The sequence below is a fragment of the Poecilia reticulata genome, linkage group LG7, assembly GCF_000633615.1.
Source record: "Poecilia reticulata strain Guanapo linkage group LG7, Guppy_female_1.0+MT, whole genome shotgun sequence".
In the NCBI taxonomy this organism is placed as follows: Eukaryota; Metazoa; Chordata; class Actinopteri; order Cyprinodontiformes; family Poeciliidae; genus Poecilia; species Poecilia reticulata.
Genome location: NC_024337.1, coordinates 6,798,011 through 6,822,496, shown reverse-complemented (window position 1 = coordinate 6,822,496; position 24,486 = coordinate 6,798,011). Strand labels below are relative to the sequence as shown.

The 24,486-nt window shown below is 39.1% G+C and overlaps 1 protein-coding gene across 6 annotated transcripts in view; it reads left to right on the top strand.

Moving 5' to 3' along the window:
- The window catches only part of nphp4 (nephronophthisis 4), a 178,852-nt gene that overhangs the window by 70,589 nt on the left and 83,777 nt on the right, over window positions 1-24,486 (top strand). For all 6 annotated transcript variants that reach the window (XM_017305947.1, XM_008413093.2, XM_008413092.2 and 3 more), the window contains 3 exons: window positions 12,132-12,350; window positions 12,863-12,995; window positions 16,623-16,675. In XM_017305947.1, the coding sequence (XP_017161436.1) occupies window positions 12,132-12,350; window positions 12,863-12,995; window positions 16,623-16,675 (405 nt within the window). The remainder of the gene's footprint in view (window positions 1-12,131; window positions 12,351-12,862; window positions 12,996-16,622; window positions 16,676-24,486) is intronic.

Sequence of the window (24,486 nt, the reverse complement as noted above, 5' to 3'; positions counted from 1 at the left end):
TCGGATAGTCGAACCTCGGATTCAGGAAGAGCAGTGTGGTTTTCGTCCTGGTCGTGGAACACTGGACTAGCTCTACACCCTGAGCAGGGTCCTGGAGGGTGCATGGGGTGCAGGTCCCTGTATGACCGGTGTCAGAGTCTGGTCCGCATTGCCGGCAGTAAGTCAGGCTCGTTTCCGGTGAGAGTTGGACTCCGCCAAGGCTGCCCTTTGTCACCGATTCTGTTCATTACTTTTACGGACAGAATTTCTAGGCGCAGCCAAGGTGTTGAGGGGATCCGTTTTGGTGGCCTTAGGATCGCATCTCTGCTTTTTCCGGATGATGTGGTCCTGTTGGCTTCATTGGAACGTGATCAGCAGCTCTCACTGGTGCGGTTCGCAGCTGAGAGTGAAGCGGCCAGGATGAGGCTCAGTGCCTCCCAATCCGAGGCCATGGTCTTGAGCCGGAAAAGGGTAGAGTGCCTTCTCCGGGTCAGGGGGGTCGTCCTGCCTCAAGTGRAGGAGTTTAAGTATCTGGGGATCTTGTTCATGAATGAGGGAAGAAGGGAGCGGGAGATCGACAGGCGGATTGGGGCAGCGTCTGCCGTGAAGCGGGCGTTGTACCGGTCCGTCGTGGTGAAGAGAGAGCTGAGCCAAAAAGCGAAGCTCTCAATTTACCGGTTGATCTACGTTCCCACCCTCATCTATGGTCATGAGCTTTGGGTCATGACCGAAAGAACAAGATCACGGATACAAGCGGCCGAAATGGGTTTCCTCCGCAGGGTGGCTGGGCTCTTCCTTAGAGATAGGGTGAGAAGCTCAGTCATCCGGGAGGGACTCAGAGTAGAGCCGCTGCTCCTCCACGTCGAGAGGAGCCAGTTGAGGTGGCTCGGGCATCTGGTCAGGATGCCTCCTGAACGCCTCCCTGGTGAGGTGTTCTGGGCACTTCCCACCGGGAGGAGGCCTCGGGGAAGACCCAGGACACGCTGGAGGGACTATGTCTCTCGGCTGGCCTGGGAACACCTTGGGATTCCTCCGGAGGAGCTGGAAGAAGTGGCTGGGGAGAGGGAAGTCTGGGCCTCCCTTCTGAAGCTGCTGCCCCCGCGACCCGACCCCGGGTAAGCGGAAGAAAATGGATGGATGGATGGAATTTTGTTTTAATAAATACCCAAAAGTGTAAGGATTTTAACTGAAACTAGAGTTGATATTGAGTTGATTTACATTGAGAAAAAGCCTTTTCCAAGTTGAGCTCTACACAGAAAAAAAAAATCATCCTCTTAATCATGTTTTTATTTTTCTATCTGAGATGTCAGTGCAAAGGGGATAGAAGAGAAACGGTATGTGGAGCAGAAGGTAGGAACATGGCTGGCAGCAGCAGGGTTTATTAAAGGTGTCAGTGTACAGCCTCTCCTTGGTGCCACGGAGACTCTTGTTTGGGTTTTAATTGGCTCACAGACGGTACATGTTGTATAGATTGTTGTGTGTTTTTCCCATGACTGCCCCTAAGTGGCTGTATGTGTGTCGCCTCTCTGTGCGCCTTAAGGGTTGTGCGGTGTTTGGTAAATTAATGTGAATCTACCAAAGCTTTTAGCAATCAAACACTCATTAAAATGTTTGTGTCACAATGACACTATCTCCAGAACACACAAAAAACACCCCTCAGTGTTTGGTGCTGCTAAGGTAATTGGTGCTACCTTCGTTGTTACACAGACATGAATCCTCCCACTGGTGTGAAGCTCACTTTTTAAGAAACCGGTTAAATATTTGTTTTTGTTCTTATATGAAATGTCATACAAATGTTAATTAAATGTTAATCAAACATCCTAAGAAAAATAATGTCATGAGGACTTAGAAGTGATATATACACGGCCTGATTGGTGGCCTTTTCTGGAGTTCATTCTTCCCTGGAGACGCCTTTTCCTTTCTCTCCATGAGAGGAGACGTTGAAGATGAGGCAAGGGAAGCAACGTGCCGCAGACACATTATTTTGCCTGCCTAATTAAAATGAATGTCAGTTCTTCCCCCGCCGAGAAGTGCATCAATCTCCCCCCCGCGATAGGCCCGGGGTGAGTCTTACCCTGTCAGTGCCTGCCAGCAGTGCCATCCTTTTCCAGATGGATGTGGCGCCCTGGCAACCGGAGAGGCGATTGGTGATGATGTTTGAACATCTAATCATTGTCTTGTGAGTTCAAACTCAAACTTAGACCCTGCTGTCTCTGTATAGCAGCTTCAGCGAGGAAAGCAAGGGTTTTGATTAAACACAGTTACCAAATGAGGTGCTAAGAGCCACTTTAAACCTGAAGCAGGTCTATTTAAATTATGCTTTTTCATACGCTCTCTTATATCTAGAGCAGAACAGCCAAGTCTTTGATGGTGTATGAAACAATCCATGTGTTAAATCAAACACTTTTGCAGGACTATTTTTAGAGAAAGAAAATGAAGTGTCTTTACCTAGCAACGAAATTTGCACAGTTGGTAGTTCTGAATTTACATATTATCACAAACTTATAGTGATTAAAATTTTTATCGCAATGAGAATAATGAATGATTTACCACTTTGATGAGGAATTAATAACCATCTGACCATTACATTATGGTACTGCTTTCATATAACAATACCAACATTTCTGAGCAAATGTAGGTGGAAATGCGTCACTCTGATTGGTCTGCTATGGTAGATTGTTATATACAAAAAACGACAAAAAAGAAACAGTGGCTTACAGTCATACCCGATGAACATTTCCACATTTGATCACACAGCAACTACAAACTTCAATTTTTAAAAAATTGGAATTATAGATAATTCTAACACAAAGTAGGACATTCCTGTGGAAAGCAAATTTAACATGGGAAACTTTTAAACATTTTCCCAAACATGAATCCTGCATAACTGCCCCGGTTATACATTTTCCTCGGAATGTGTGGGATGTCATTAACAGGCACACATTTTAGAGTGTGAGCCAGCCCACAGCATGCCTCTTGTGCTTCACGTTATCCTGCTCCTTGTGTGTTCTTTCTCCTGCATTGTTTTTCTGGATTCTTCTGTACCCGGCAGGCAAAGCTGCCGACTGTAGAGATGTTCACTTCCATAGCTATCCGAGAAGTCTGAGCAGTTAAAAAATGAATGAGTTAAAAAACAGATCTCTTGCAAGCTCTCCCTTAACTCTGTGCAACTATATTCTTAACATTTTTCCTAGCACTTTAAAATGCAGGCAGAAGCAAATCTCTGAGCTTATGTCTTTTTAATTTTAGACCCAGAGAAAGTAATTAGATTTCCACCAGCACTTCATGTTTGTCTATAAAGAACTCCAGTAATGCCAACATTCTGCGTTTTTGACCCAATCCGGAATCCTCTTGGATGCAGAATACATCATGATGCCTTCGCTTAACCCATAGTAGAAGTTGTTTGCACGTTAAAAATATGACTTCAAAATTAAGAAAAAAATAAATAAAAAAACTCCCATAACCACTGTGTCCCAGAAAAACTATTTATTCACTGGTTATTTATTGTTTCATCATGCAATGCTTCTAGCTATGTTGCAACATATGTTACATATTTTGGCCAAGATGTAGCTTTTAGAATTAAAACATATTATTTTCATTTACATTATTTTCAGTGGAGAAGTGTGTTTCCTAATGCACTAATATTTAAGATATAAACAGTATGTTGAAATGAGTTACATTTGTCTTTAGATGTTCAACTGTGCATTGTTTTCCAACTAGTTTTACAAAACAAACAAAAAAAAAAAAACCGCAAAGTGGGAATTAATGGTCACCATTACATTGCAGCCCTGGTTGAAACAGTTTATAGTCCTTGTCCTATTGGAAGCTGAAACAAAGTTGTTGTTCTCTTTCATGTGACTGATGATTGTGGTTTATGTGATAATTATGTGATTGCAAAACATAATAGGATTTCTGAGTTTCCTAAAGTTTATCCCCTATAGAACAGACATCTGTTTTAGATTGCCTGGCATTTTACTCAATACTGAAATGTCAAACTGCCAGTGGTGATGTATGGGGAAAAAAACCTGAGGATCCATAAAGCGTCGCATTAAACTTTATGTCAATCCAGGCACTGGGTGGTATATCTTCCCCAATATTAAGGCAGGGGCAGGTGAAGCACATTAGACTAACTCAGCGACTCAGTGCTGGAAGCAGCTTTTTCATCTGTTTAAAACATCTTCAGTTTAATTAGAATGAATAATCTCCTTGTAAAATTTTATTTGAGGTTTCTTGAATTTGGGTTCTTAAGTCAAAATACTCTATTTCTTAGAGTCTCGGCTAATTTGACAAATTAAGAAAATGACAGGCACTTAGTGCTTGAAGCCTGTAACGTTACATTGTGATGTTTGAAAGGTCTTTACTAATGGTGCCTCTAGTTAGTTGCTCTTTGTTTGAGGATTCTTCTTTTTGTTGCTTTCAGCAGGAAGAGTACATCTTAGATGGGTAAGGAGCAAACGATTATCTCAGCAACTGTAGATTTATTTTTCTCAAGTTTCCTGACAAAATCTCCCCACAATATGTTGAGAATCGTTGTTTATCTGTACTGTTAAGTGAAACTAAGTGCTGCCAAGTCAAGTCCGCTGCATTTGATAAATGTGAACTGACAGAATGTCGCTCCAAACTTAAAAACTTACCCAGCTGCTTCTGCCTCCTGTCATGTCATTAATAAATGCTTTTGCCCTATTGCCACTGGGCAACATAGACGCCCATGCCATCACAGATCATATTTCCAGTTCTGGACCTGGGTGCGAATTATGCAGAGTCAACAGGAGGCTTGATATTTTTCCAGGATGTGAGCATAGCCTGCTGTAAAAATACAGTGTGCAAAATGAAATATTCTTTGTTTGGACAGATAAAAATAAAAAGTACCAAACATATGACTAAATTCAAATTCAAAAATACTTCATTAACCAAAGGGGAAATTGAATTAAACAAAATAAAGTCCGATTTAAAAAATCAAAATCGAAAATGCACAAAGCCGCACAAAGACCAAAAGCAATTACAAACAAAATCACCTTTCAAGGCATTCTTTTCCTGTAGGCAAGTTAATTATGTGTATAAATGGTTTGTAATGGAGAAATATTGACAACTGTGACAGACATATGGATTAATTAAAACTTAAACAGTATAGTGCGATCTCATACAATTAAATGCACTATCTTGCACTATTTGTCTCAATCAATTGTGTTACAATATGAGCAACCACTTACAGAAGTGATCTCAGTCAACCTGCCTGAGAAGTGAACCAAACTTTGATCAAAATCTTTAATTTTCAGAATCAGCCGTTCTGAGAACGATATAAATAAGTGTTTCTCAACCTTTTTGGCCCAGCGCCCCCCTAGCCTTTATCCAGATCCCTCACCGCCCCCCACCAAAGAATTTGTAGGCTACTTTGCACTGACTATTATTTTATCATTAATATTACTATCACTATTGTAGATGTTTGATTTTTATGCTTGTTCTGTATTTATCATCAAAAATAATTTCCCAGAGAACAAAAAGTCATGGGAATAGAAATTATTTTCACAGGTGTCTATGAAAAATGCAATGAGCATTCAAGTTTAAATTGGTAGGCCTAACAGCAGCCAATCAGTGGAAAAAATATTCTTATTCTTTGCCATTTTCTAGTTGTTAAATATTACACAAAATGAGCAGATAAAAGATGTAAAACATGAAAGTTTAAACTTTGAACTATTTGCAAACGACTGAGGTCTCCCACATTAAAACATGGATAGAACTGTAACTACATAACTCTTCTTCTCTTCAGTGTTTGTCAGTTTCTGGTGGTGCAGCTCTGTGCTGCCTTCAGGAGAATGGGACATCAGAGCATCATCCATAAAACTTCACCCACGTGGCATTTATTGTGCAAACCAGAGCTTTCAGTGGAAAAACAAAAGTTCCAGATCCTTTTAATGCCATACAGATATGAGACAGAAACATGGATTATATCTTTATATAGACCTGTCTATTGATTTATAGATTAATAGTTTTACTGGACAGAGATTACAAAGAACAAATCTGGTTCTTAATCAAATCGTAATGAGTCAAATTGAAAGTGTCATGGAGTCATCAGCCTCATGACAATAACACTGACATGGAAAATAATATTGAAGAAATGAATATATCAAATCTAATTAAAAACATAAATAAATGATAAGTTATTTACTGTTCTGGTCTGTAAGATATATTTATTCTCAGTATTAGATATTGTCTCAACAAACCCATGACACTTCAACAACATTATTTTACCTTTTATCTGGAAATAGTGTCTGTTTATTCTTGCCATACAGTCCTCTGTATTAATTATTGCTCGAATGGTCTTGCCATACTAGTTTATCCCTCTGTATTTACTTTAGTTTCTTAGTTTATTCTTGCATTTTGTTCTTCATTCATTTCCATTTAGTTTCCTTTATCCTCTCTTAGTTTATTGCTATGTCCACGTTAGTTTATTTCCTGTTGCTAGATTTATTTTATCATTTATTGATGCTCACCATCAGTAATCTTCACTCATCACCTGCTGCGCCGCCTAATTTGTAAAAATTTCCACCAGCGCCCCCTGCCATCTTCTGAACACCCCCCGGGGGGCGGTACCGCCCCTGTTGAGAACCGCTAATATAAATACTTCAATTTCCTTCAATGGAGTACACAGGATTCCGAATTTGTATGGCGTATGTGTATATGTAAATGTGGCTATATTAAAATATCGGCAGTCAAGACCTTTTAAATTAATGATCTTGATGCATGTTCTCTCAGTCCTGTAAGGCTTCTCATTCTGAAGTATAAGTAGAGGAGGCTACGGGCCGGTTCCTGTCACAGGGTCTTGGCTGAAATAATGACTTGAGCAGCCCAACAGACTGCAGTAATGGTAATAACTGTCAGACTTTGTCTTCCACCAATGCCCACATCCTCCTAATTTAGGAATAATTCTTTCTGCACCCTAGAAAGCCCCAAGTCACTGAATATCTTTCCAATTTCTTTGAGTTTCTCCAAAGATATGTCTTCGCAAAGCGCTTTATCTCAGCTTACTGCAAGCTTTCTCTTTCTTACCCCCCTAAATCCGGACATATTCAAGGAAGTCAGGCAAGCCGTCACATATCAGGCTGTGTCTGTTTCTATGATTGCTGATGTTTCGGTGGTGAATCAGGCTGGTGTAGTGCCTCCACTTCCAGCTCTTCTTGTCGGCTGGGAAACGTTTTCCGTCGTCTTTAATGTGCAGAACTTGTCCTCCACACACAGTTAAATAATATTCCCCTCTCCCACATCTTCTTAATGCCCTGCAGGAGTTAGATGATTACCCTTCCTGCTTCGGGTCACAGCGGTGGAGTCTTTGTTTCTAACCCCGTTAAATGTTTGAAACAGACAATTTCATTATTTGTCTGGAAACAATGCAGCATTACTCTTCTAATCCATTTTGATGGATTCTCCCCTTAGAAAATGTTTTTGCTACATGGAGCAATTATGTGTGAAGTGACATTGCCTGTTATTGTTTTCAGTCGAACTTTATGAAAAAGTTTCCTCCCTTCTTGTTTGCGCCTTGGGCCTACGTTTTTAATTCTTCACTTCCAAGCGCACTCTGGAAACATGTGCCGGTTTTCTTTCTAACTGAAACTTAATGGCTTGTTTTGAATATAGCCTTTAACACTCAAATCAGCAGTGTAATCACACTGTGGGGAAATAACCCATTGATCATTCTGCCTGTATGGACATAATGGCCAGCCTTACAACAAACTTTTAATTCAAAAGACAAAATCTCTGATTAATATTTTTTTTTGTCCGTGTCCATAACACTCTAAGTGCAAAAAGTTATACTTCTTCTAAAATATAGTCATTGATTTAATGTCTCTTTGCTGTCACCAGCCAGCATGCAATTGATTAAGACTCAGTGTGCTACTGTGGTGCTAAGAATAAGTCGATTTTTCCTGGCCTTTTTTTTTCTTACATTTATGTCTTCAATAAAAATCTTCATCCTATGCATACATTGGCTAACTACCTCCTGCTGTGCTCTGATTTTACCACAAAGCCATTAAAAGCCTTGTACCTGTATATAAATAAGACATTGCTGCACTTTATTCAAGAAGTTTCGTGACACAGTTTTATTGTTAGCAGTTCTGAGATGTACAGATTAAAAGATGAATAATAGGAAGTTTTTCGCACACACTTCTGAATGGGGTTATTATAATCTTTGTTTTTATAAAACTTTGAGTCTCTGACATTCCCTCTTTCATGTTTTTTGCCAGCCCGAGCTGTCAACACTCCATGCTGTTCATCTGTAGATCCTGCTCTCTCAAAGCACTTTAAAACACCACCACACTGAGATCATGACAGGGATTAATGCAGTTTTTACTTTCACAAGGAGCTGTTACATAATTCTTTCAGTTTATTCTAATACAATGTTCGGGCCTTAAGAAATTGATAAAAAAAAAAAAAATCACTGTGGCAGGAGAAGTATTACCTCTCTCACCCAGTTGTCCTAAGTTTTTTCGCAGGGGGCAGTGGATCCGCACAACAAGGTTTTTGTTGAGAAAAATTAGCTTTACAAAGTGAGTAATACTCTGATATCTTTAGTTTATCTTTTGGTTTAAACATTTGTGAATTAATATTTTGCTTTAGTTGGTATTTACACCAGCTAATTCTTTTTTTGTCCTCATTTGTACTTACTGTGAAGACTTTTGAAGAAAAAGTCATTCATAGTTTCTTATGTTGGGGAAGACTGAAAGTCTGTGATAAGAACTGAGTGTGGGGCAGATAAAAGGCTGCAAGCATCCCAGCAGAAAAGACCTCTTGATTGGTCTTTTGTCTCCTCTTTTCTCTCACGGCTCAGCCGGGCGTCTCTGCTACTGAATCACTCCTGCAATAAATACAGTGAATAATATAAGAAATTAGTTTTATGTCATATGCTGAACACTCATTTTACTTCTTCAGTCGTGTTCTATTGGAATGCATACATTTAGAGATGAAGTGTGTGTGTGTGGGTGTGTGTGTGCGTGTGTGTGTGTAGGCAGGGTTTAAGTGGAGAAGGAAAACATTCAATTAAATTTCCTTGCAATTTTTAGCGGCGACTTTCTGGGCCATAAAAAGACTTTTGGCTCATTGCATCATTTTATCATAACTTTGGAACTGAAATAGTTTAATGTTTCACATAAAACATTTTATTAATTTGACCACATAAGATGGGAAAACAGCAATGTCTCAGGAGGGATCACACATCTATCTGTTTAATGGCTGCCATATATTTCTGCAACTCCAGTTTTGAGAAAACGCTGTTAAAATCTGTGCTTCTTGGGGATAAAATCATAGTTTTAAGATGGCTACGTGTCCGAGGAGATGGGGTGTTGATCAGCTTTAGGGCTCTCTTAAAACTTTAAAGCGGTAAATGCACATCGTGAAACAAGCAGGTCCCTTTTGTATTTGGGTCAAGCATAGCTATTGACTACATGTATATGACAAGTAAAGCCACTTGTTTCAGAGCCACAAATCAAATACACAATGCAGCTGCTGTAATCTGAGATTGGTATATTGAAATAGAACTAAGGGGCGGACAACAACAGACATATGAAGTATTACAGGGTTTATATAAGGTGTTTGTTTACATAATAATTAAAAGCGAATATTCAGATCTCTTTAACCTTTAGATTTTGAGCGCTGCGTCCCTGCTGGAGTGCAGTATTCCTTGCACTGTTCAAAATGTCAGCTCCATTAACCTATCCGAGCACTCGACTTTGGGCTTTGTTAATTGGTCAGCAAGATTACTTTGCATAATGCAAAATAAATTGACATTTTGAATCTGCCCTCAGCAGAGATCGCACTCGTTAGTCTTCGCAACAACGAACAACATGATTGTCGCTTTTGTTTAGCTCGTAAGGACCTCTTGTGGCTAAATTAATTATAAGTGTTGTTGTCAAGCTGAAAGGATGATTTTTGAAAGGCAACAAAAGTTTCTGGAAATAATAATAAAAAACAACTTCAGAGGACTTACAGTACAAAGTATTTTCCCCCTCCTGATTTTGTTATGCATACGTGTTTCAGACCATCAAACAGATTGTAATACTACATTAAGATGACCAACCTTACTACAAAAAATGCCAAATGATTATTCAAATTATTTTATCTATGAATGGCAAAGGTTACTCAGATCAACATGGTAATGTCTAAAATAGTCAATTTCCCCCTTAAGTCTTGAATCAACTTTGATTAAGTGCATTTTTGGCTTGATTTCACTAGTTTCAATCAGACCTGAGTGACTGGCTGAACTCCAGAAAAAAGAACGACTGGTTAGTCTGGTTACGTGGTAATTTAATTCTGGTCTAAGCCAGTGAGTCAGAAATGTTGTTCAGCATTGAAAACAATGGGATAGGAATGATTCTGGCCTTGTGTTGGCAAACAGCTGATGTGAGCTTTCAGTCACCAGTAAACCTCTTCTCAAACAAACTTGTTCTTTTAGCAATTTGGTCCTCCCTTCAGTTTTTCTTGTGGTGTCATACGCCGCTCCAGCTCTCCTGCTGTGCACCGCCAGTGAAACACAGTACATCAGATATGACTCTCTGGCTCAGTAAGGGGATACAGAGCTGTGTGGAAATGGATTAAATCAATCAGTGGAGGCAATATTGTCGCTTTCATTTGGGCTTCTTCACACGAAGCTCACTGGAAATAAACCATTGGAAGACATTTTTCTGCCTCTGGTTTTCAATCTCAGTATAATGTAGGTAGGTAACCTACATTATACTGAGATTGAGTTACTTTATCATAACCTTGAGTTAAAAGAACTGCATTTTGAATTTCAATCAAAATGTATAATTAACAATTATTTCAATTTTAATAGATAAACTAAACGTCCCAGCCTGCACTCTACTGTCATATAGCATTCTACTCATAGCTTGCTAAATGTAGTTTTACAACAGCATCCCAATAAAAATGATCAGTTAGCTTCTTCATAATGTTATCTCTCTTCACTGGGTTATGCTTAATTGTTAAACAGTTTTAAATTTTAATTTTGCTCTTAGTTTAAAGTAGTACAATCTCTTGTTGTTTTACAATGTATGTTTTTTTTCATTCCAAAGACCTAAGCTTTAGAAGTTGATAAATCATTTACTGTTGCAGTTGTTTTTTCCGTGGTCACTTGGTAGAAATTGTTAAAATTGATTCTAAATTATTACCTGCAGTTCTTGTTTTTCATATTATACCTGGTTAAAGGTTCTGTATGACATTTAGATTAAATATAGCATTTGTATGAGTAATGATCCGCTGTATCAGATTTTTGTATGAGGCATACGAGTTGTGATTAGGAGAATTGTACTCCCTCAGCGAACCATAATATGCTGCGCTTTCTTCTAAATTAACAAGGACTTGCAGGTTGTACTGTATGGGTAATAATATATACTGTCTCACATTTGATTGATTGTAATAGTTTAAGGTTCAGTTTTTTAATCAATTCGGCAAAATCTCATGTTTCTGCTGTGGGTGATTTAAAGCACAAGACTTTTCCTCCATTCTTTATATGTCTGAAACAGAACAGCCCTGATTCTAAACCAGATTAATACACAGCAAAGCAGCTGAAACCATGTGATAACTCTGTCTGTATTTCAAGTAGTTTTATTTAAGGTGCTATATTTAGTAGTTAAAATAGGGCTGCATGATTTTTTGACAAAATGGCTTTCCGATGTTATTGTGAACTATTGCAATGATTAATATTTATGTAAATTTTTCTCTGTACACTTAGTCTTTTTCATCATAACAATATCTAATCCAGGTCATTGAGATCTGTTAGCCATGAGCATAAGGGACAGCAAAACTCCTTCTTAGTGACCTGATATATCACTGGAAAACATGTGAATGACTTAAAACAGTCATTTTCTGTATAGCTCTGTTCCGCACATTTATTGTGTGATGACAATTATGTACATTTCAGTGTATTTACATCTGCACGCTCAAAAAACCCAATGCTTCTGAAAACAATGGAGACAAAGTTTAGACAACGTTTTGCCCATCCTAATATCCAAGTTATAGTTTTTCCCTAATGATGGGGTGTTTTTTGTAAAATTTCCAAATCCTACATAGTTAGACAAATACTCTAATTCCAGGTGAAAGTTTAAGCAGAACTGGGTAAGTATCACAGTGTGAATTTTCTTTTCTTTTCTTTTTTTCTATTCTGATAGCTATCTGCTACCTCCACATCCAGAGCTGCCTTCTTGCAGTGCCTTCGTTGGGGGATTTGGTGCCCCTTCCAGGAGCCAGCTCACTGGAAAGGCAAAGAGGTACAGCTCGTTCTGCAAGGAGGTGCAAAGCCAAATCCTCTTGGAGTGATGGTCTACAGCACAGAGGCATCTGTCCAGACTCACAGCAATGCTGCAGTCTCGGCTTCAAGCACAGTCCAGGTAACACAAAAGCTCAAAGGGAATTATATGAATGTCTGAAAACGTACAGAAAGGTGTTTAGACTAATTGCTTTTCTTGGACAACTGCAAGATGGTGCTGTCTCTAGGGAAAAAAAACAACAAAAAAACCCCACTATTTTTGTTGTGAATTGTCCGTATTGTCAAATCTCAACAAAGATGACAGCTTAAAGCTTTGCTCCAAATATTCTAATCACATTGACTGAAAATTGTCTGGAAGTTTCTCCCTTTTAGAACGAGAGTTAAACAAAGAAAGAGTGTTAAGATTCTCTGATATTCCACACATATGCTGTCAATTATCACATAGTTGTTGTTATTACTGTTTTTTCAAAGTACTTTTTGCACAGTGTCCTTTTCTTGTATGTTTGCTGTTTCACTGATTTCAGCCCTTAAGTGGCTCCAGAATCTGTGCTGTTCCCTTTAACTGGAGTGAAAGGGTTCTTTTAACGTTTCTCTTTTTGGGCACTGACATGGCTTAAACTTTCTCCTCTTAAGGAACGCTCGGAGGCAAAGGATGTGATAAGATTTTGGCTGTTTTCCAGTTTGGAAAAGAAGCCATCCAGCCCCAGGGTATCTCTGAGGACTAAGCAGGAGGATGTGCCACGTCAGAAATCATCACCTTCACCAAGTAAATATCCTCATTTAATTCACGAGGACTTTTTGAGGTCACATTAATTACTCTATAAGTAACAGGATAAATGATGTAAGAAAACATTGTTTTAAAGAAAGTGAAACGCTTCTTCTTCTTAAAGCTTGAACTTTATTTTTCTTCTAGCCACTTGGTAAAATGCACCAATAAACACTGTTTTTTTTGTATATTTACCGATTTGAACCGCTGTTGCCAAGTTTAGCTGATTTCTCCTGAAGAATTATAAAAATATTTTTTCCTTGCCTTCCTGCTATCATTGCTCATTAATTGAGGGTGACATTACATTTTCTTAAGAAAGACAAAATCCTAAGAAGGATCACATTTCAAGCTGTCTTCAGTATTTCTTTATTACTGGCTGTGAGTTTTCCCATTAGGTTGTAGATTCTTACCTAAACTTTGAGATTTTCTAAAGCATTCACAAATTCATTCTCAGTAATTCACATTTATGTACTTAATGTTTCTTTCATCTTGTTTATAGAGCCATTTATTAGTATTTATACACAACCACCAGTGCTACTTAGTTTGTAGTTTACTGCCAGGCAGTAAACTAACTCCCTCTCTCCCCCTCTTGGAAGCAGCAAGGCCACTGTGGTGACGTTCCTCAAAACCACTAATCTGCCACTGAGTCCCTCATCTTATGGTTGGCCTGCAACTTCACTTACTCGGACCAGCTGGACGTCTTCTGGAGGCGTTCTGCTTTGTAAATCCTCTGTTACAAGCTGGATGGCCGGTGCAGGTGGAGGAGCGGTTCATGTGCCACCGCAGCAAGTTTGCAGGGCATCAGAGTAGAGCGTTGCTGCTGTCACCAGCTGCAGTCGGAGGCTGTTTGACACAAGGTGCAGCCATGTGCTGAAGAATTCACTGGAGTGGCAGCTGAACATTCTGACCTCTTATCAATTCCAGCCTATCACATTACTCTAATATTTTATTTTGACAATGCGACACATTTGTTTATTTTATTTTTTTACACAATTCAGATCTGAATGAACCGCAGTCAGCGCAAGGTAGAAAAAAAGATGCTTCTGAATTTCTCCTACCCAGGCAGGGCGCTGCCATTCTGCCCCGACGAATTAAGCACGTTGGTTCCACAATATCCTTGCTAAATGAAGTTTTGAATCCCGAGCTTTAAAGAAGTCTCCCGCTAAAACCGAGTTCTGATTAAATATTCTGTGGCCGCTCATACCCGCGAATAAATGATGTGCCACTGTCTGCGTGTCTTATCGAAGGCTATACTGCTGATTTGTTGTGATTCTAACGGTGAATTGATTTAAAAGTGTGGTTACGCAGCCACTCCATCCCAGCGACGCATTAGGAACTCGAGTGAACCCTGGTTGGGTAATTGATTATTTCCCTCCTAATGAGACTGTTTACTTATCTCAGGAGAGAAGAATAGCGCTGATCAGGGCTTGTGTCACAAGAGTGCAGAGAAGGCTTTTGGCTGCATCTATTGATGACATCTTAATCAGCGTTCAAGTGCTTTTACAGAGTCACAAAAGGAGACTGAAGACTTGGGCTTGTTTTCAAAGAAGAGTGATATTATGAATTTTTCTTTTGATTGATGTTGGTGATCTCTGATGGATTTATTAATTCCTTTCTTTGCTACACCGTCATCTTTATGTACAATAAGACATCTCCCACATCTCCTCTGTGACTGTAGAGGACGTGTTACATTCAGTTTGGACTTATAATGCGTTTACTTCCTTTGTGGTCTTGAAATTTAGAATTTATAGATTTGAATTAATTCTATTTTCTTGTCTGGACAGTTACATTAATTTGTTTCTGATGTTTTAACATATACAGGTCCATTCAATATTATTATTGAAAAGCCCATTTATTTCAGTAATTTTATCACCAAGTAAAAAGCAGCAAATAAGCTTATACACAGATGGATGTTTGAAAGCCTTTAATTCTCTTGTCACTTGCTGACGAAAATCTTCCCCAAAGACTGATACTGCCTCCACAATGTTTCACTGTGTGGATTTTTTGTTGAGGGTAGTGTACTGAATTATCTTCCTCCTTTACATAGTTTTTCCATGTAGGTCTCACTTGTCCTATTAACAAATTTCCCATGCCTGAGCTGTGGATCCCTGCAACTCCTCCAGATCAGAGGGATTCAAAGTCATATAGGAGATTTAAAGTGTTTCCACTTTGTCAATTCTCAAAATGTTGCTGCCTTTGCCCGGTCTGTCAGATTAGGTGAAAGGTGTGATGTACTTATGGGTTGTGTTTGTTTTAGGCCAAACGGTCCCTCCAGATATGGGGAGTGAATAAGTCGCACTGTCCATTTGACAGATTTTTTTTCACTTGAGCTCTAACTCCCTCAAAATTCCTATCAGCCTCTTGGCAGCTTTTTTCTTAATGAATGCGTAGTCGATGCAGTTATGTCATTCGCTTTCCACAAAAGTTCTCTACAAGTTAATATTTCTGTTATTTTTTCTTTTTAAAGTTGAAAATCATGTATCCTTTCCTTCCAATTCAGGAAGGGCAGGATATATGTGACAGACATCTTTGTGTCTGTTGCCTAAAGTCCAGATGAATAAATTTAAATTTGTGATTATGACATGACAGAATGTGGATAGATTCGAGGGGTTTGTGTTTAAATGCGTTCCTTGTATGTCCCCCTGGTGTTTTACTCTTATGCAGCCCACCTCTCGTAAAGCAAACAACTGTCCAACTCTGGGTGGAGAGCTGTTTGTTCAGCTGTCACGACAGCCACTCATTGATCCCAAACAAACGGCCAATTGCACATCAGTCCTGCTAACGAGGTGAATCAAATTCTCCACGGGCTCCAAAAGTATAACAGTGAGAAAACAGCAAGCCCCTAAAAAGAAAATGGTTGCCGGGGGGGTTGATGCCATAGCGAATTTGTGAGAGAAAGCCAGCCAGTCTCATAACATGTCCACTCTGTATGCATGCAGTCTGAACAGATGGGAGCTACAGCAAGACACCGCAGGCAACTGAAGCAATTTCCAAAAGGCCAGTGAAGCCCAGCATAAAGAGTGAGGCAGAGTTGGAGAGGAGGACAAAGAGATGCTGGAACGCCTTTCATTTCACCATTGCCATGGCTACCTACCAAAAAAAAATCTCAAGGAAGCATTGTTACTCTTTAAACTCAGCGAGCTGTCTAAATCTGACTCTGGCTCTTGATCTGTGTGAAATTGGATAGATTTGTCATGTTTGAAAATAGTGAGGGATTCAAGTGTTCTGTGGAGTTATTTACTTTGCCCGGGTTATTCGGTACATAATGTTACGGTTTATTCATATACCTCTGGATGCCAGATTGCTTCAAATCCAATCAGTAGAGAAGCAGTTTATATAAGATGACATTTTACAGTTAACCTCAATTCTTTCTCACTAGCTCGTATTCCATTAAATCTTTAACCTATAAAATAATCCCCTTCGATGTACTCAGAGCATGCAGAAGGCACTACAGCGCCGTTATTTCAACTTGTTAAACTCTGAACTGAAAAATCTGGTGTGTTGTCAGGTGACTTGTAAATGTAGACCTCTGCAAGAATACAATATGAAAAGCATCACTTTTCTAGGATTGAAGTTGGCAAGTTTGATTTGTTAAATTTTTTTTTTATTAATTTGCTTGTTTTTCAGGTCGAAAACAGATCACTCCCACCTCTCCTCCTGAATCCCCTCGAGGCCCCGGGGTAAGACACCTTCTTAGTCATTACAATCCATATGCTAGTGCTATGGAGTCACATGATATACAGCATCCATCTGTTATGCCAACTTTTTGCACATTTTTAAAAAAGAGAAATGCAGTACCTTAAGAGTATTCAAACTCATTAAGTTAAAACAAGAAATCTTTCTATATTTCAGTGGATTTTTATTTGGTAGACACACACCAAGTAGTGTATGATTGTGAAGTGGAAGGAAAATTATTTGTGGTTTTCTTTTTCACAAATAAAAATTAGTGTTGTGCAAAAAAACAAACAACCAAAACTCCAGCTAGTTTTATTCTTTACACATTTTTTTCATGGTAATTTTTTAAAGCAATATTGTCCTCCTTTATGGTGTCCTACACAATTATATATAAATATCTGGACGCAAAAGTTGGTGAGACAGCAAAATGTCCAGCCTTGTCTTCTTGAAATAACGACAGACCTACTGGGAAAAGAGTTACCAGATGAATCTGTAATCATATGCCACACTCATAATGATATGTGTATGATTTATATGATTTTTGTTGCGGTAGCACCTTGAAACAGATGCTTGTTTTCCATAAACTAAAATGGCGAGTCCTTTAACCGCATGTTCATTGTTTCATTGTTTAACTGATGTGACTTGCTGTATTAGAGCCGGAGCTTCTCTGAGTTGATATATTTGTTCTTTGTAATACACATTCAGGGTAGAGCTTTGGAGGCACTAACAAACTTGGCTGACCTTAAGTCACGTGAGCTCAAGGTACTCCAGCGCCTATGTGGCTGTATTGATCACAGCAGCATGACAGTTTCTCATGAAGATGCACCCGAAGGCTTGAAGGTCACCCACAATATCCAGAAGCTCTTGCACTGGCCGTTTATTACCCAGTATTTCCCCAGACTTCCTGCAGTCCTTTTCTAATATTACTTGTTACATCTGGAGGTGAACATGGTATTTAAGGTCTGGTTGAATCATACAACTCACTTTTATGTTGGAAATCATTGTATTTCTAAGGGAAAGTATTTTATTTAATATGTACATATGAGACCTGCTGAGCTACATCTCAGTCCAGTGCTCCTAAGAATGGTCGTAGACGACATCATGGACGACGTGCTGAAGGTGGAGTGTTCAGAAAGAGCAGGAGCTGTTAAATTGCGAAGTCAAATTTCTATCAAGTTATGTTTGATATATATGTAGCACTTTTCTAACAACTGAAGGTAAGTTATTTGACCGTCCTTATAACTGTGCTTATAATCTAAACCTAACCAAGGACCTTTTATTGCTAACCGTAACTATGTAGTTGTAGTTTCTACCTGAAGTAATGCAGGAACTGATCAAATATCTTGAGAGTGTTTAAGGCATTTTTATTACCGTGTTTCCCCGAAAGTAAGACAATGTCTTACTTTCTTTTTATCCCCAAAAGCCCCACTATGTATTACTTTCGGGGTATGTCTTATATTGGAAATAAATTGTCGAATTTTTTGTTTTAACCATAAAATTAACATTTATTAACAACCTGAACAGTATTGTATTACCGTATTTTAAGCAGGAGGCGGCAGTGACAAGTGCAGGGGACGGCGCGGTGACGTATGGAGAGGGGGACGGTGCGGACGTGGGCAGGAGGCGGCGCGCAGCTAGATTAGAGGGAGGCGGCAATACCCCCGTGTTTCCCCGATATGTCTTACTTTCGGGGTACGGCTTATATTAGCCAACCCCCCTGAAACCCCTGACATGTCTTACAATCGGGGGTGTCTTACTATCGGGGAAACACGGTAGTTGCAGTATCTCTGTTTTCAGCTCAAATAGCATATATGACAGAGTTAAAAAAAAAAAAAAACCTCTACCCCTAGGTCTCCTTGTTCAACAATGTACTTTAGCCAAGACTTATAAAATGATTCCTGTTTGGAGCCAGAAGCTCGTTGAGCAGCCTTTATGCAAGACTACAATTTGTTTTGTGTTTTTTTTTTTTCCCATGTCGTGTAGACAAGGATCATAAATCTCAGCTAACACACACTTACACTGTCTTGTTTGTCCTCAAATATAGCAGGTCAAACCTATAAATTTTGCTAAATGTCAAGATAAATAACTTATCTGCCCCGGGTTTGCCAACATTGTAAGCAGGAGGTACAATTGAGAACAGGCTTGTTTACAAACATTTCTGTCTTTTATTTTTTCACCTGTATGAGCACCCGGGAACATTGTGGATGTCAAAATATTCAGCAGAGTTTTTCTGAAATACTCAGCAGCCACATAGCAGAGGGGGAAATAACAGAAGTGTGTGGGTGCATATCTGTTGGAGATGTTATTCCTGATGAACGACAACAAAAGGTCTGTTTGTGTCAGTCACAGAACACTTGAATCACCTCGGAAACCTTGCAAGGATGGGGGGAGAGGAGAATTACTGATGATGATAATCACGCCTAGTTGCATCCAATCAGATTAAATGTCACATTAGCATCTGTTTATGTCAGAGGCTTCCCACAGGCAGCTAATATAGTACTGATCAATCCCTCTCTAACTTTGTAATATATTTAATTGTTCCGTGATTATCCTTCCACGACATCGAGTGCGAGTTCAGACGGCTTCTACTATCCGGTTCTGAGCAGGAACTTTACACTAACCATATGCTCCGAACATATGTGTTGCTGATTTGTGTACATTGTGTGTCCTGCCTGAGCTCAGCTGAGCTGCGGGGCGTAACCATCATCCTTCAGCCAGAGTGGAAGTGCCAATGGGGACTGGGAGTTGTGATAAATGGTGCTCTCTCTATGAGGATGAGGCTGAGGACACAGGCATGCACACAGTACCACAGTTGAGTCCAAGCGAAGAAGAGACGATATCAGCTCTGTTTCAATGCCGGCTCCCTGGGCAAGAAGTGGGTCAGTTTGTCGACTCATTTTAAATTGAACCGGCGGGGGCTGCGAGCCACAGCAGCGCTGCACCCCTGAACTCTACAAATCGACCTTATTTTGATTAAGCTTCCAGGGCAGTGGGATTCCACAAGTGAGCTGCTCCCAGCAGCCGAGAACAGACGTCTGTGGTCACTCTGGGCAGCTCTTAAGGGACATTAAGAAAAGGTGCTTAACTGAATACACTCTTCACTCTCGAGAGGATCCAAATTTTTAAGCTTAATTCCCAAATGATTTATTCTAATGTACTCACTCAAATTATATTAGACAAAAAAAAGATTATTTTCACTTTTTTTTTCTTTTCATGTCTTTCATCACATTCTTGAACATTCCCTTTGCAGCTAACAAGATCATTTTCAGTAAGGGTTTGAGGTTAGAGTTCAGCTATTATTTAGGAAAAAAAGGAGCAATTAGGCTTGCCTCAATAAAGAAATATAATGTCATAAAAGAGAAAAAGTCGATTTAATAAGCTGTTAATACAAATTGTTGGAGGGGGGAAAAACTTAAGAAAAATTAGGGACCACTTCTGACAATTTCAGGATAATCGCAAGCTGAATTCAAAAACACCATCATAAGCAGCCAGTCTTACAAAGAGTTAGCAAACCTTCAGTTTTAATCTGTTAAAAGTACGTTGGTGAAAAATTGGCCTTGAGTGTCATTTCAAATGCTGCTCTCACCACATTTAAGATTGTGCTGTTTTTCAGTTGCATTGAATTGTAGTTTAACGTAACCCTTTAATCCTTCAAATTTGTTTCTGACTTTTTATGGGAATAAAAAAGTAGTAAAAAATCTGGTGGCAAAACTGCAATCTCTCAGGTGAAGATGTTATTGTCAGTAGCATATTTTCCTCAGGATAAACTGAAATAAAAGTGAAAGCTGTTGCAGAATTCTTTCTTCTTACTAATGTGGTTTGGAATTAAAGGTGTGACGGCAATTGTTCTACAACTCCATAACCATATATTTGAGACATCAAGCGTTTCAGCATTCAGCCTGTTTTAAATGTCAGACTTCTTTCAATTAAAGTCAGCTTTAACTGAACTCTAGTTTGTCTAGAAGGTCTGGTTTATTTTGGGAGGTGTGAATCAAGCTTTGATGTGGACCAAAAAAGCGAACTTTGGTCCGTTTAAAAACCTAGGTCTCTGTTCGGTTGAAGTGAMCTCTGGTGCAGTGTGAATGCAAGCGTACAGGAGACTGCTCCAAAAGCAGGAAGTGGGATACAGCTCAGGGCATTCTGGGTAAATACAACCAAAACAAACATTGTAGTCTAGCGCTAGGGGAGAAATAGCTCAGTCTTTTACCAAAGACAAAAGAGAAATCCTACAACCTCTAAATACTCTATTTTTGTTTAGATTTTGTGAAGAAGAAAGTTGTGCTCATGTCTTCTTTGGAGGTTTTTGTGTCACTTCCTTAAGTCATTCTTGGTGCAGCACCACTCAGTTTTTCAATTGGTTTGGTTCATGTGATACAGTGCAGTGTGAAAGCAAACTGCACCAGCTGAAAATGCAACAAATGTTGCAATTTTCATGCCCAATCAAACATAGTCCACGCCTGTATATTTCTGGGTAAATCAAGAAGTGACAAAGCAATTAGTAATTCTATCATTTCTTAGTATCCAGAGCAGGAAGAGTTATCTAATGGCCATCCAGGTCCTCCAAGAAATGAACGAAACAGAAAAACACTGTGTGAGGCTGAGCTGTTGATCACTGAAGTCGCACTTCTGTCTAATTCAGCATGACTTGGCCGCATTTTTTCCCACTTTTTCAAAAACCCTGACATGGGAAGAGCAGCACAAACATTTTCCCTTTCGTAACATTGCCCCCATCCTTTTCAACAGGGATCCGAAACGTTGATTAATCTGCAACATCCTCCGCTGACACACCTCTTTAAACAAGCTCCATGCACATTGTCTTGTTTGCTGGCATTGTAGAAGCCTGATGACTTTCTTCTTGCTTGCATAAATTATTGATCCTTGACGCTCTCCATTTGCCACGGTGCTAAAGATTTTGTGTTATTTATAGGCTGCATTTGGAATGATGGCGGCATTTGTTTGCCTCTGTTGATGATTATTTCTCTCATGAGTTCTCACATTGGGCAGCGGTCAGGCTCCAGGGTTGCGTTCATGTTCTGCCGACCCAGGTGGTCGTGTAGTCAGTGGGCTGAAGGTGAAGCTGTGTTCTACTTTGTTACTTGGCATGGGCTTGTTTGGCAACTGGCACCGACTCTGTGCAGCCTAATTTTAGTTCCTTTCCTTCACAGAGACTAGTTGTGCTGCTTTATCCTTTTTTGTAAGCTAAAGATGAATAGAAGGTTGCTTTTCTACGTTCAGAATAAAAATCTCTTTGCTTTCCAGCCTTTATTCTTCCATGTAAAGGAGTTAGAATCTCTCAGTTCATTCATGGAGCTAAACTGTAATTTATGAGAGAAAACCGTTTGAACTGAATAAAGACAAAAGTCTTCTGTGAGTCAAAGCTCAAATTGTTTTTGTGCCTTTTGATGTTTGAAGCTCTTTCACTAACTTCCTTATAAATATAGAAGGGAAACTTTTAAGTTTTTATAAACGTGTGTTTTTGGAACTGATTCTCTTCAATGTTCACATCTTACAAGGACCATTAGCTTGAAAGTTTTTCTGTTAAAGCACCTTGAATTTATTTTGTCACCTGACAGCCACAAGTATCCTTTATTGGGATTTCAAGTGATAGTCATGAATAATTGTGATCAACAAAATTATTAAAATAATTCATAAAAGAAGTACATTTGTTCCAATATTTTGAGTTATGTTTTTACCAGATTAGCATGTAGACTGACAGTTTGCTCATTTATTGTAAAATAACATCCATTCAGATGGAAAACATCTGCCAATATAATTTGTCTAGTTTTACCACAGATTATTGATCAGACCTAACTCTGGAAGGTAAACTTTAACTCTTTTGCTGCCACTAATGCCTATTCTTCCAGGGTTACTTTCTACTAGGTGCTGTATATTTCAGCACAATGTAGCTGTAGAGTACATTTGAAGATTTGCCATAAAAAAAAAACCCCAACAGAAAATATAGTGGTGAGACAAGTTTCATTTGTGGTTATTAAAAACTGTACATTTAGATTTTAATTTAAATCATGTTTAATGTGAAACTAGTGAGCTAACAAGTTCATATACATTTAAATTAAAGTTGATTGTATTTTTTCATTTTGTTTAACTCAAGACGATGGGTTTTAGCAAAGCATAGCTGGCAAGAATAAACAACGTTTGCGACTTTCATGAACTTCACCATACTCCCCATGCTGTGGATGCATACACTGGGTGATAGTGTAGGAAACTCCCTTTTTTTTACATCAGAAGGTCTGAAGGAAAACCAGACTCAGGATGGTCAGCCATCTGCCTACACCGGTGGGGGGTGAGAAAACAGGAAGAGAACACAAACAATTTGACGCCAAGAATTTCATGAAGTAGGAAAACACATTGTTGCTCAGTGATAAAGATGGTGTCATCTTGGTTACCGTGGTTATTTAAACCTATTTTTAAAATAGATTTGTCATCTTTGTTTGCTCTTTTAATGTATTTTTGTTATATTTCAGCCTTTTCTAATGTTCTTATCTCCTCATATGTGAAGTTGTTACCCATTCTTACAGCTACCCCCACTAGTCTCCATGTTACTAAAACTCTTTTTTTTTGTGTGTGGTTTTTTGTTGTTTTGTTTTGGACTCCCTCTTTGGATTGGCTTAAACCCTTCTTATTGTTTGCATGTCTATCTCTGAGACCTCCCGTTGAAACCTTGATTTCATGCTACGGCCTCTTCCTCCCATGCAGATGTTCAGGAAAGAGGCAAATGAACACTGATGTGGCTCATTAAAACACCTGGCCCAGAGGAAGTCATGGTGCTAGAGCCGGAACATTTGAGAACTCAGAACAAATTGTGAAAGCGTCTCAGTTTAGGGGTTAACATTCTCTCCAAATACTACCTCTGTGACATTTTTTTTCTACTTTTCCCGGAGAGAAACTCTTTTTCCAATATGTTCCACAGGATGCCTGACAGTGGCTTGAACTTCTTGTGCTTTTCAACCCGTTCTTGTTGCTCTTCCTCTGCTATGGTGTGTTGTACCTGCACTCTTCTCAAATTATTCATCATCAATAACCCAAATCCTCCTGCCTGCCAGGTCTCCCCTTGGGCCCTCTGTCCTGTCCTGTGCCAATGCTGACCAAGTAACAACTTCCCCATGTGAAAAATGAAACCAATATGGAAATACCAAAAACTGCAGTTTCTTAAATGGACACTGGAGAAGGCCTAAGAACTCCCGTTGGTCCCCCAAGTTGAAAAATGACCAGCATTAGTGCAAAAATAAACATGTTTCTGCCCTGGTCAAATTAATCACTGTTAAGGGTTGTACTGCACTGAGTGACAGGTGTGTTACCCAGTGGACACAGCTGAGTTTTGTTTTCTCTCAACTCCGTCTGCAAAACCCAAACTGGTGTAACCTAATTCTTGTATAAATATTTTTTAAACCGAAGCTTATCAGAAGGCACTGAATTTTTATGTTCAGGTGTAAAATTAACTTTTGATAATCAATCTTTTATGTGGAAAAATGTTGTCTTTCACCTCCTATGTATGATTCCTACATATTTCTATAGTTAAAATTTCATAATATTCCGTAGTTCTAGTTTTCCCAGTCTTTCTAATCCAAGTATTAGTGTGCAAATACAAAACTGTATTGACACACAGATGGCTAGATAGATGGTTTTCCAGTACTTCCCTTATTTAGATTGAATGATTTCTTCTGATTATTGTGTGTTGTAACAAGGCGGCCGTTTTGCGGTTGGATTTTACGATGATGAAGATTTCAGGAGGCAGAGTCAGGTGGTAACAGCAGTGGGTTTATTCTCCTCACAGCATCAATACACAGACAATAATTAT